Source organism: Marmota marmota, unplaced genomic scaffold (assembly GCF_001458135.2).
Source record: "Marmota marmota marmota unplaced genomic scaffold, marMar, whole genome shotgun sequence".
Classification (NCBI taxonomy): domain Eukaryota; kingdom Metazoa; phylum Chordata; class Mammalia; order Rodentia; family Sciuridae; genus Marmota; species Marmota marmota.
The window spans coordinates 3,294,886-3,308,548 of NW_026000196.1; the positions used below are offsets into that span (position 1 = coordinate 3,294,886).

The 13,663-nt window shown below is 43.8% G+C and overlaps 1 protein-coding gene across 2 annotated transcripts in view; it reads left to right on the top strand.

Moving 5' to 3' along the window:
• The window catches only part of Fsd2 (fibronectin type III and SPRY domain containing 2), a 43,736-nt gene that overhangs the window by 27,121 nt on the left and 2,952 nt on the right, over positions 1-13,663 (top strand). For both annotated transcript variants that reach the window (XM_015493016.2, XM_048790181.1), the window contains exons 7-12: positions 746-901; positions 3,299-3,433; positions 3,938-4,088; positions 6,557-6,690; positions 9,430-9,562; positions 11,295-11,471. In XM_015493016.2, the coding sequence (XP_015348502.1) occupies positions 746-901; positions 3,299-3,433; positions 3,938-4,088; positions 6,557-6,690; positions 9,430-9,562; positions 11,295-11,471 (886 nt within the window). The remainder of the gene's footprint in view (positions 1-745; positions 902-3,298; positions 3,434-3,937; positions 4,089-6,556; positions 6,691-9,429; positions 9,563-11,294; positions 11,472-13,663) is intronic.

Genomic DNA, 13,663 nt, shown 5'->3' on the forward strand with positions numbered 1-13,663 from the left:
AACACAAATATATATATATATATATATATATATATATATATATATATATATATATATGTCTATTAACAATTAAAATATATTTTTTAAAAAAGATAACTGTACCCTTATCCACATTGTTCAATTTCAATTTTCAATTTTGAAACTAAGGGCATTCTTAAAAGACTGGGGTAAAGGGAGGTGCTGGCATGGAAGAAGAGCAGAGAAAAAGCATTACTTGGTTTTCTTCTCATTTGTGTTGTATGTTGGGATGGAGGTGGAAGAAGGATTAACATACAGAGAAGAAGACTCTGAAGAAATTTATTCTGAAAAGTACAATATAGCCACCCCAATCTTCTCTGATTGCCATATGGGAAATGGCCATTGGACCCCTACCTCAGGAAAAGCAGAGCAACTCAGCTAAAGTCTTTCTCTCTGTTCACTCCAGGGCTGGCTGTCCTGTCTTTTCAGATGCCATGGAAGAGCTAGAGGACCCACAACCTGAGGATATGCAAACTGTACCCCAACCTGAGACCCTATCACTGACCCCTGCCCCCCAAACTTATCTGCATTTATCCAAAATGGGTACCCTGGTTGTTCTTGCAGGCTCATGGCTGGAAGGCATTGTGTCTCCATTCTTTTCCACTTTGGGCTCCCAAAGACCATGATTCATTGGGGGATTGCTAATCAATGATCCTATAAAAGGGGCCATCTCATACCACCTAAGCTTCCTCATTTGTTGCTGTTGTTCTATTTTTTTCTTTTCTAGCTCCTTCTGCTCCAGTGATAAATCCACAGGCCCCCAACTCAGCTACAGGTTCCTCGGTCCGGGTGTGCTGGAGCTTATACTCTGATGACACTGTGGAGAGCTATCAGCTATCCTACCGGCCAGTGCAAGACAGCTCACTTGGAAAGGACCAAGCAGGTGAGGCTCTACCAGGAATATGCTCACATCCATGGGAATGGTTCAGGCCCCTCAGAGGACCAGACACTGCCTTCTTGGCAGCTGGGATGGTGAAGAAGAGAGGAGTCTGAATGTGGAGCATCTGGGAATGCCCAGAGTATGGCAGAAAGGGCTAGAAAGGCAAGCTGGGGCCTGACTAAAGAAGACCATAAAGCCATGGGGTCAGAGTTGTCCTTGGGATCAATCTGTGTCCGCTTTGGGTGCAGGAAAGGCTAGTGATGCCCCTTGTTAAGGATAACCAGCTGGGCTGAATTCTAGCATGTCCTGGCAGGTAAAAGTTAAGACTGGCTCTTCCCATAGTAATCCTGTGCTACAGGAGAAACTGGAGGATCCATTTGCAGATTTCATGTAGAGTGAGGGAATTTCTACAAACTATAAGGAATGCTGCTGTCAGATCTACACCTCAGATTGAGACAGCTCCTGGGAATGGCCACCTACCTCCCCTGCTGGCAGCTCTTGGTCCATCTTTTACCCAGGGAAATGGCTGGTATGGGTTTAGGGCTGGAGTAGTCTATCCCTCAATAATTTATAAACTATTCTCCTGTTTAGCAGTATTAGTCAAATTTCCATAACTGTAACAAAAATGCCTGAAGTAAATCAACTTTAAAGGAGGAAAGGTTTATTTGGCTCAGGATTTTTGAAGTTTCAGTCCATGGTCACTTGGTTCCATTGCTTTTGATCCTATGGTGGTAGTTTATTATGGTAGCAGTCCTCACCTTGTCCTCACCTCATGGTAGCTAGGGAGCCCAGAGAGACAGGAAGGAGTTGTGGTCCCAATATCCCCTTCAAGGGCACACCCTCAATGACCTAACTTCCTTCCACTAGGCACTACCTACTAAAGGTTCTACCACCTCTCAATAGCTCCATGGGCTAGGGACCAAGCCTTCAACACACGGGCGTTCAAGGGACACTTATCTAAACCATAGCAAAAAGAAGAATCAGACTGCCCAAAAGACCCCACTAAGTATCTGAAGGAATCAGAGGATCAGGTCTGGCCCAATAGGACCTGTCCTGTGCACCTGGGGTTCTAATGAGATTGCTAGAAGAAAATTTAGGATCTCCGTTTTGTGTATGAGGATGCTGAGACCTAGAGAGAAATGAGCTGTTTGTGTGGACCCAGGGAGTTTGGCAGAACCAGGGTGAGAACAGGTCTGAAGGCTCCCTGCCTACTATACCAGGCCATGCAAGTGGAGAGCTCTGAATTCCAGAAGGTGAGGATGATATTTCTATCCAGGGACCAGGAAGGAAGTGAAATGCTTGAGAAAAGAGTAAGTTTATGTGATGATGAGAGAGGAGGAGGGTGGATTATATAAACAAGAGAACTTTAAGGGAAAGGAAAAGGGGGGATGGGGATCAAGAAGTCAAACCTGCACACCTGTAATCCCACCAGCTCTGGAGGCAGAGGGAGGATCACAAGTTCAAAGCCAGCCTCAGCAATTTAGCAAGGTGATAAGCTACTCAGTGAGACCCTGTCTCTAATAAAATACAAAATAGGGCTAGGGATATGGCTCAGTGGTCGAGTATCCCTGAGTTCAATCTCTTGTACCACCCCCCCCAACAAAAAAAAAAAAAAGAAAAAAAAGGAAGTCAAACCTAAATAATCACAGCTTTTGCTACAAACTAACCATGCTAGCACCTTCTGCCGACATGCAGAGGCCATTGTGTGGGGGCTATGTTGTGGAAATTTTTTGAAGGTCTTTTAAATGGACCCTGCTGTCATAAAAAAACTGGTATCAAATGGTGGATTTGATCACTGCCTTGCAGGTTTCTGAGGAGGAATGGAGTTGTTATCATTTCATTTTTGCTACATAATAATACACCCCCCTACCCTGCAACCTAGTGGCTTCAAATAAAAAAACATTTATGATTTCCTATAACTCTATGGGTTGACTGGACAACTCTGGTCTGAGCCACCTTGAGTAGGACTGGATTGTCTAGGGTGACCTCACTAATCTAGTGCCTCAGCTGGGATGGCTGCAATGGCTTGGGTGCTAGGGCTGTTCCATGTTGTCTCACAACCTCCAAGAGACGGGCTTGGACTTGTTCCCATGTAGTGGAAGCATTCCTAGCAGCCCCTGTGCACTGGCACTTCCCAAGCCTCTGTTTATATCATATTTGTCATTGCCTTATCATCGAAAGCAAGTCCCAGAAGCAAGTCAAATAGGTAAGTCCAGTTTTAAATAATAGCAAGAAAGAACCTCTTAAAAGGAGGAACAACAAAGTCACATTGCAGAGAGCCATCTATATAAGGATGGGTGTAATTTGCAGCCAGTTTTATAATCTACTACAGTGGAATTCAGCACAATGAACTTGGAGCCACTTGGCCTATTAAAGGTTGAATTCTTTTTCCCCCCGCAGAGTTTACAGTGACCGTCAAAGAAACATATTGCTCAGTGGCAAACCTTGAACCAAATACCCAGTATGAATTTTGGGTCATTGCTCAGAACAGAGCTGGCCCCAGTCCTTCCAGCGAGCGTGCAGTATACATGACAGGTAATGAGGACCACTTATTTTCTATAGCAGGGTACACCAGGGTACAGGTTTCTATAGGTAATAGGGCTCTTGATTTCATTTGAAATGACAGAAAGGGCTGTGTGATTTTTATGTGTGTGTGGTTTTATTTAATACACCAAATCTATGTGCCTGATACAGCAGATACATTTTCTTATGGCTGATCTCAAAAAATGTTATACTTTTGGCCACACTGACATTTGAGCATTGAGATATCCTCTGCTCCAAGAATATCAACAGGGATTCCCTGGTGCTGTGTGTGTGAGTGTGTGTGTGTGTTGCTGAGGATGGATCCCAGGGTCTCATGCATGCTAGGCAAGTGCTCTACCACTGAGCTACATACCCAACCCCTTCTTGGTACTTTTTACTGCATTGTATCTTTTCTGTGGGAGGAAGAGGGTGGTTAAGATATTTGTCCACGGCTCTGAACAAAATGACTAGAAATGAACATAATGGTTTTTCATCTCTTTTTTCTCCTACATTTAGCCCCATCTCCTCCCATTATAAAAAGCAAAGAGATAAGGAGCTGTGAAGAGGCTGCATTCATTTGCTGGGAGTCTGGGAATCTGAATCCTGTGGACTCATACACAGTGGAGCTGACCCAAGCAGAAACACCAGAAGCCTTGGGAGTAACTGAGTGAGTTATGAGGGCATTTGGTGGGCTACTTAGAAAGTGTGTAGAGTCTGGAGAGAAGTTCAGAATTTGTGACACATAGGAATCTTAATTTTAGATTGCTTGGTTTTCATGAGAAGTAGCTGAAATACTATTATTGAAAGTGAATGATGACCAAGTAAGTAAATAAATGGATAAATCTCATGTTTACTCCCCCCTCCCATTCCCAGTATGGTTTCCCATTCATTCATTCAACAAATATGGAGAGCCTAGGTGGTACCAGGTCCTGGGGAGGGGAGCCACTGGGAATCTAGAAAGACCACTCCCTGCCCTTATGTTAGTCAAACTGAAGAAACAAACAATACCTTGAAAACACCCATGTGTAAAATACTCAGTGCTCTGAAGCACTCAAATGCTAGGAAGAAAAATGAAATGTAATTAATTAGATAATGGAGGTGGATATGGAAACCACCTTTGGATAGAGTAGACATTTAAACTGAGAGCAGGACAGATGGGAGGGACTGAGCTGGAGAGTAGTTGACACCTGGCTTCTCCATCCTTGGACAGGAGCTACCTGACACAGGCCCCAGGGCAGGAGTGAGCTGGAAATGCTAGAGGAACTAAGAAGCCATCTGTCTGGAATTCAGGGAGGAGAGTGAGAGGGGAATGAGGAAAGACCAGGTATTGCAGTTCAATATACAAAGAATATTGTCTATTGTAGAGGGTTGTCTGGAGGCTCATGTTCACCCAGCTTTTCAGAGCAAAATCATTCGCAAGTAGATGAGGCCTGGACTCCATGACCATCGGGGTCTACAGATCTGATAAGTCAGCTGTGTATAGCAGAGGAAACATAGATGTTCCATTGTCTTGCTACCAGGAGTCCAGAACCTTGTAGAAAGGGAACAAACCCACTAGGCAGGACAGCACCAGCCACTGCATGCAGGACAGCCTGTTGTGAAGCATAGGGGTGCATGGAGCTGGACCTGGAGAAATGGTGAAGGAGTTTGGAGTCAGCTGTAAGGGAAGCAGATTCTTCTGTGCTAAATGCTGGCCTTGGAACCTGACCATTTATACCATCTAGCTCTTCCAGGTGAAGTCTGTGTCCATAGCCCCATTAAGGCTAACCTTGGTTTTCTACTCCTATAGATACTCAGAAATCAGGCAGGGTGGTAGAAGTGTCCACTGCTTCTGGTCACTCTAGTGGTTTAAGTTTTCCTTTGCAGTTTGTGCTGATACCTTCAGAGCACCAGACACCTGGGACAAACCTTTAATGATGGGGCACTCAGAGGGCTTGTCAGTGGCCTGAGTGATCTGGGTGGTGTTTACTCTCCCAGTACAAATACAGCTTTGACCTCCCATTGTGGAAGGAAAGGCAAAACTCCTTCACAGGCTTTGGACCCTTTTGCCTCTCCAGCTCATCCCACACTGGCTCCTTCTCCCTCTTCAGCTCTAGTCACATAGGTCATATTTTAGTTCCTCTTACTTTCCTTGCTCCTCCATGCCATGTGATCTTTCCATATGCTTTGCCTTCCATGTAGAAGACTTTTCTATCCCCCCTTTTCTCCAGTTATTTCCTAGTCATTCTTTGGAACTCAACTTCCTCCCCCAGATACTCTACAGCACACTGTGGACTTGTCAAGGTTACCATAGTAATTGCTTGAGGAACACCTTTCTTCCCACCTAGACTGCAAGCTCTAGGAAGGCAGGCATTGCATTTGGTTTTCCCCCAGGCTTCCCTATACAGTATCTAGAACCTAAGGTGCTTAGTTAATATCTACTGAAAGAATAAGCAAAAGTGCCTCTTTGGCCTGAAGCTGCATTCTCCAAGATGGTGTGAACATCCTGGCCCTGTATGGATTAGAGTGTTATATCTGTAGATGAGCATAACTCTGAAGATTTCTCTTGCCCACTGGCCTGAAATGGGGTTAAAACCACAGGAATACAGACAGTGGCAATTGTGAGCTTATATTATTGAATAATACAATAGTAATGAATTGGATTATTCCCAATGGGCAGCTTTCCTCCAAGAGCGTGGGTATCAAGGTGGACTTCAGTGGACCCTTTGGTTCTGATCAGTCATTTGTTCATAGACACATACTGAGAACTTTCTTTGGGCCCAGCATGGTACTGCAGTTAATAGTACTCAGTCACTGCCCTCAGAGAGGTCATGATCCTAATAGCCAGATGGAGATATGCTGGATTTTACTACATGAATGATCCATGATGCTGCATTTACCAAGCCTGGTGCTGGGTGCCTGGGAGACTTGGGTAAGGAGTTTGGAAGGGAAACAGCAACAAACACAAGTAAGAAAGTGGACCACAGGTTTTCTAAGGGCAACTGAGGAGGAGCCAATACTTTATACTGCTGCAGGTCAAAAGATGGTGAAAACAAGAGTGAGTGTTTTTAAAATCCCTGTTTTGAAAGGGACATGTGGCACTTGGGCCTGGATGCCCTGACCTCATGCTGACTGCATCTCTGCTTCTTTGCCCAGGTCTGTTGTGGGCATCCCAACCTGTGAGTCCCTGATACAGCTACAGCCCAGGCAGTGCTATATCATCTACGTGAGAGCCCTCAATGTTGGGGGTCCCAGCGCCAGGAGTGAGCCTGCTACAGTCCACACCACAGGTCTGTGCCCTGGCCCACACACTCTGTGACCCAAGGTGGCCACTTCTTGGCACACTCAGTGCTGCTATGACTTAAAAAAAATACAGATGAATATAGGTAGATATGAACACATGGCAAGTCAGGCCTGGAAGGAGCTCATGGGCAATCAAAGCCCTCTATTCTCATTTAACAGATGAAAGACTGAAGGCCCAAGACACTATTTTGTGGCCGAGTGAGCATTAGAACTCAGGGTTTTCCCTTTTTTTTTTGGTAGTTGTAGATGGACAGCATGCCTTTATTTTATTTGTTTTCTTTGCTGAGGATCGAACCCAGTGCCTCACTTATGCTAGGCAAGTACTCTGCAACTGAGCCACAATCCCAGCCCAGAACTCAAGGCTTTTTTTTCAGGCCCAAGTTGGACTAGAGGCTTGTCCCACTGGATCTGGGTGGCTCAAGCACATCATATATCTTATACAAATTGAATAACTCCCTTGAGACCAGGTCTTTATGGAATTACCAAAAGTTACTGGCCTCTGCTTACCTCCCTGTTCCTGCTTTGGGTCCAAGCCATCTCCCTAGCTCAAGACCAACTTAAAAGTCAGTTGTCCAGCCTTCTCTTTGGCCCTAGGGGATACTCATATTCCTTCTCATTTGCCATTATTCTATCAGAGAACCGTCACATCTCACATCCAAGTCTTGAGTTAGCAGAGACCTCACTAGAAATACCCACACATCTCCTATTATCCTGGCTCTGCTCTCTGAGATTTGCCAAGGTACACAGAAGCCAGGCGGGTCTCCCCACACCTTAGAGCAAAACCAGCCAAGCCAGCTGAGTGAGTGATTTACAGGTAAGCAGCAGAAGCAGGGAGCCTGGCTCCGGGTCAGGGACATTTCCTTAACTAGGATATTTCACTGAGACACATTGTGTTATTTTGTCCTCATTACCAATGCTAGGAGGAGAGGTCTTGCAATTAACCCCCATTTATATTCCTTCCACACAGATGGGAAAAACAAGTTCAAGGGCCACCTAAGGACACAGAGCTGGAAAAGATTACTGCTAGCATTAGGATTTGGGTTTTTCTTTCATCTAGTGCTGGGCCTTCCTTCAGTTGCCTAGTGCTTCAAATTCTTGAGCCAATCTGGTATTTTGAAATACCAAATTCTGTTTCAATAAGAGAATGGAGAGCAAAAGTACAGCCAGCTCAATTATTCAGTAATCTCTGATTTGTTTAAATAATTTTTTAGCATGCACACTATTTTTTTTAAAGAGAGAGAGAGAGTTTTTTTAATATTTATTTTTTTTTAGTTCTTGGCGGACACAACATCTTTGTTTTTGTATGTGGTGCTGAGGATCGAACCCAGGCCGCACGCATGCCAGGCAAGCATGCTACCGCTTGAGCCACATCCCCAGCCCCATAGCATGCACACTATTAATGGAAAACTAAAATAAATATGAATCAGGGCTGGGGTTGTGGCTCAGTGGTAGAGCACTTGCCTAGCACGGGTGAGGCACTGGGTTCAATCCTCAGAAACACATTCAAATAAAGATATAGTGTCCATCTACAACAAAAAAATATTTTAAAAAATGAATATGAATCAGCAAAAAACACATATACATACATTTGTATACATTTATATATATATATGTATATATATATATATAGACATTCATACATAAATGTTCATATGTATGTTTGGGACCAGAAATCAGCCAATAAGGGCCACACATTGTTAGTTGTGAGGTAGAAACACGGCTCCCCCACCAGTCAGCTCAGATAGTAAATGAAGTTCCCAATAGCATCAGATTGTGGGAAATAATCGTGAACAGTTTGGTGGTGATGCTTGAACTCATCTGAGACAATTAGAAATGACAAAATGGGACCTTAGAAAAGCTTGACTAAGGGACAGTAATGGCAAATGAGTTGCTATGTTCCTAAAATAATGGGGGTTTTTAATACTGATAATTTTTAATTAGATCTATTTTGAACCACTTTTTGATGAGCTTTCTTTTCATCATGACTTGGGGATGAATGATCTCCTGCCCTAATTGCAAAGTGAAACTTTGATTTTGCTAACCTTTGTCAAGTGGATCATTATAAATTGCCTCAAGGCTTGGCACGTAGCACACACCTCTAACTACATAGAGGCTGAGGCAATAAGATTGCAAATTTGAGGCCAACTTCTGCAACTTAGTGGGACCCTGTCTCAAAATAAAATTTAAAAAGGGCTAGGGGGATGTAGCTCAGTGGTAAAGCACCCCTAGGTTCACTCTCTGGAATGGCAAAGGGGGGTCATTCCTTCAATTTCTGTTTCTCTTGGTAAAAAAGCTGGAAATTCTTATCCAAGTGCAGGCGTTTACAGCTTACAAATTAAGAGCACAGCCTCTAGAATCAAGTATGGGGTTCAAATCTGTGGTCTATCATGTGCCAGCTGATTTCCTAACCACCTGTGCCTCAGTATCTTCATCTACAAAATAGAACTAGTAACACCTGTTTCTAAGAGTAATCATGAGGACTGAAAGAAGTGAGTCTTGCAAATTGCTTAGGGCTGTGCTAAGCACGCAAGAACTACCCCATACACGGTAAATGTCATCCTGAACTCATAGGATGGCTATAACTGCAAAGAGCAGGCTTAAGCGGATCCCACATGAAGCTAATCCTACCATGCTGTGGAGTAAAATGACTGGCTTCAGGGGATGGGGGGGTGGGGGAGGCGCCAGGAGGGGAATCATCTGGGTCCAGGTATTCCCTTCTTCCACAGGAAGCTACTTTCACCTGAACAAGAACACCTGCCATTCCTGGTTGACCATTTCTAAAGATGGGTTTACAGTGGTGCGAAGTGAAAGGAAAATCCTTACAAGAGAGCTGCTACCCAGCAAGACCCAGTTTACCAGGTACTTTATTGACTGAAATTCCCTAATGACACTGTTATTCAGGGAGAACTGGATTATGTTAAACAGATGCAGCCTAGAAAGAGGAAAAGAAATGAGTGAAGAGGTAGGAGCCTGGTGGAGGGAGATGAGGAGATGATACGGGCAGTTGAGGCCTGGGCTGAGATCATGACACCAAGAGATGTGAGTTAGGCTGTTAGACTGTGCAAGAGCACAAACACCACTATTGTCTCCTACTAATTAGTCCAGTGTGCTTCCTCCTACACTGTGGTACCAAAACTCCTATAGGATATTGGGTGATGGAATGGCCTGCCCTAAAGCTCATCATTGAGCTTGTATGTGACCTGAATGACGGGTTTCACCAAAGACGCTGGTTGGCTATCTAGTTCTCTAGCTACATCCAGAGCTTAGTACTCGATGTTGAAGTTACTTATTTATACCATCCTCCTTCCCAAAGATGCATAAAAAGGGCAAATAGAGATAGAAACATTAAAGCAACAGGAGAATAAGAATACAGACTGGTTAAATTCAAAGGTTAATTCAGTTTCCGTTAAACATGGCCTCTCAAGCCGGTGTTGGTGGCACATGCCTATAACAGCAACTTGGAAGGCTAAGGCAGGAAGATCCCAAGTTCAAGGTAGGAGCCTGGTGGGATGAAGATGAGGAGATGATATGGGCAGTTGAGGCCTGGGCTGAGATCATGGCACCAAGAGATGTGAGTTAGGCTGTCAGGTTGTGCAAGAGCAACATAGTGGGACCTTGTCTCAAACTAACATGAAAAAGTTTGGGAATGTAGGTCAGTGGCAGAGAGCTTGCCTAGCATGTACAAGACCCTGGATTTGATCCCGAGAACCAAACACAATTAAGTTGAAGGTTACCTTATCCACCTTGTAGGAGTGTATCAAGGATCCAGTAAGCCATTGTTCAGTAGACATTTGTTGCTGAGGTTGTTGGACTTGGGAGAGAGGCCTGTCTGGGCCCAGATCTAACTCAGATTTTCCTTTGGAAATAATGATGTGATCTGACTTTTTATAGAACATATCATAACTCTGACCTTTGTCAGTATAAATCTCAGTGGAACTTTGGAGGTAGAGTTTGAGGATTTGTGAGGGATGCTTGCTATGTTGCAATTCTTGGGGCAGCCTCTGAATTCTTATCTTCTCCCTGGAGTCATCCATAACATAGGATTACCTCAGACCCCCTTCATGTTTGTTTGGTACCATAAGCAAGTGCTGGCCAATGAACTTCAAGCGTATCATTCCCTTGGCTGCATTCTCTTGAGTTTTTTTTTTTAAATTTTTAATATTTATTTTTAGTTTTCAGCAGACACAACATCTTTGTATATGGTGCTGAGGATTGAACCCGGGCTGCACGCATGCCAGGCGAGCGCGCTACCGCTTGAGCCACATCCCCAGCCCTCTCTTGAGTTTTAAACCCTTTTTTAAGTGAGCAAATGAATCTAACCTTTATTACTAGAAAAACCCCAATTTTAAGAGCAAGCAGAACCTATTCTGTGGGTTGTCTTCTCCTCTCCCATCATCAAACAGTGTATGTTTCTCTTAGAACCTTTAGCATCAGCCACTGAGCTTTCACAGCTTTACAAGTGATGTGTCAAGCACCTACGTCCACATTCACAGACTACCTGCTTACTGACACCAGCAGATGGTGTCACTCATCTGCACAGTCAGGCTTGGGACACCCTCAAATCAGACATGCTTCCACTTTCTAAAACCAGGTGTGTTGCTGTCATGGGAAATCTAATTCCAGTCCGAGGGCGCCACTACTGGGAGGTGGAGGTGGATGAGTGTTTGGACTACACAGTGGGTGTGGCTTTTGAAGATGTCCCTAAGCAGGAAGACCTGGGAGCAAACTGCTACTCCTGGTGCATGAGGCACACATTTGCATCATCAAGGTAAAGTAAAAGCTGAATACTGGAGATTAAAAGTTGAATTTCGGTGAGAGGTTTTCACTAACAATAATTAAGGCCCACATTATGTTTTATAAAATATTCCCACCTGGGAGTTGTTGTCATCCACTTTTCTTAAGTCCAAATGAGAGGATAGCAAGCAACTTTTCTCCAAAAATAACATAAATAAAATTCATAGAGAACTCATTTAGGTGCCAATACTGTTCTATCCTCTTACATGCATTATCTTTACTTTTCACAATTTTGTTACCCCATTTTAAAAATAAGGCTGCACCTCATAGGTGTTAGATAAGTCTACCCAATAGATTGAGCTTGAATTCAAACCCAGGCAGTCTGGCTTCACCAACTGAATTCTTAACCAACTAAGTGATTGCTTTTTCATTTATGTTCAGCATCAGTGTTAAGTGGCTGCAGTCTGATTTGAAGCCCCAATTCCATCTTTTTAAGTAAATGTAAGAGGCTTAGTGACTACAGCTTCTGCAGCTGAGCTGTCTTTACATGTGGAATAGTTCAGTGTTGCTGGAAGAAAACTCTGAAAGAATGCAGGCCAATAGACAAAACTTTAGTCTTAAAGGGTTATGTTACAACCTTCGTTACTTCAAAAATTGAACACACACACACACATACACACGCACACACACAAAAAAACCCCACAACAAAACCCCACATTGCTTTCCCAGCACCTCTTATAATATGGAGCCTTGGACCCGCCTTGGCTTGATGAATCCTAATGTTCATCCAGTGTTCTCTGCTACTCTCTATCATGGTTATTTAAAACCTTATTGTCATGCCCAAGCATAAATGGCAAGGCTAGCTTTCCCCCATAAGAGATTTAGATTATACTGGACTCTACTGAACTTCAGAACAAGTTTGGGGCATGTTTTTGTCAGCTCTTTTGCCCATGACCAAAAGACCTGACAAGAACAATTTTAGAAGAGGAAAAGTTTATTTGGGACTTATGGTTTCAGAGGTCTGTCCTAGACAGCCAACTCTCCATTGCTCTGGGCCCAAAACAAGGCACCATCAAGGTGGAAGTGTGTGGTGAAGGAAGGCAACTCAGGACATGGTCATCAGGAAGCAGAGAGAGTTGTGCTCTCCAGGAACAAAATAGATACCGCAAAATTAAGCCCCCAATGCCGCCACCTCCTACCTGCTTACAGTGACCACCCAGTTAATCCCTAGCAGGAGATGAATGCACTGATTAGGTCTAAGCTCTCATAAATAAATAATTTTACTTCTATACTTTCTTGCATTGTATTACACATGAGCTTTTGGGGGACATCTCCTATCTAAACCACAACCGGGAGGCAAGAATTACTATGTACTAAGCCAGATATGGGGATTCTGCCTAAAGTAAGAATAAAATTCAAAGTCTCGTTTCAGAAAGGTAAGAACAAGGTCAGCTGGGTTTGGTGGCAAACACACCTGTAATCTCAACTACCGGGAAGGCTGAGACAGGAGGATCATGAGTTCCGGGCCTACCTGAGCAATTTAGCAAGACTGTCTCAAAACAAAATTTCAAAAGGTTAGGGGTGTAGTTCAGTGGCAGAGCCACTTGCCCAGCATGTGCAAAGCCTTGGGTTCAATCTCCACTATGGGAGGTGGGGACAAGGGGCAGAGTGAAATGGAAGAAGTATAAAAGAAACAGGAGTCTGTGTGTAGTGCGAAAGGTGTGGACATGAGAAGACAGGAGAAGCAATGACAGAACATGACAAAAGAGAGCAAAAACAAAGCCTACAGCTTGAGCAGGAGTGGAGAATGAGGATAAGGTCTGCTAGTGAGCTATAGTTTTTTGATTCATGGCCTTGTACTCTATTGGTGGTGACAGGAAAGGTAGAGAAAGGACTCATTTAACTTCTGGTAGCTGTTCAGGTGAAAAAAGGAGACAAGATAAGGTGAGTTGGATGGAGACAGGCTGGCTTGCTCTGACACATTTAGATCATGTTCTAAGCATACATCCCAGGAGTCTGAACTGGCATGCTGGTGCACAGACCTCTTCAGATGTCTGCATGTTGTAGGATTAGGACATGCCTATGGTTGATTTGGGTTTCAGCCGTTTTCCAAAAGCACACAGGATACAGAATATGGATAAAGGGTGCTCGTGCTACCAAACACCAAAAAAATAGTCCTAGTGACAGCAGATGCCCTGCTTACTTTAAGAACTAGATGCTTCAAGT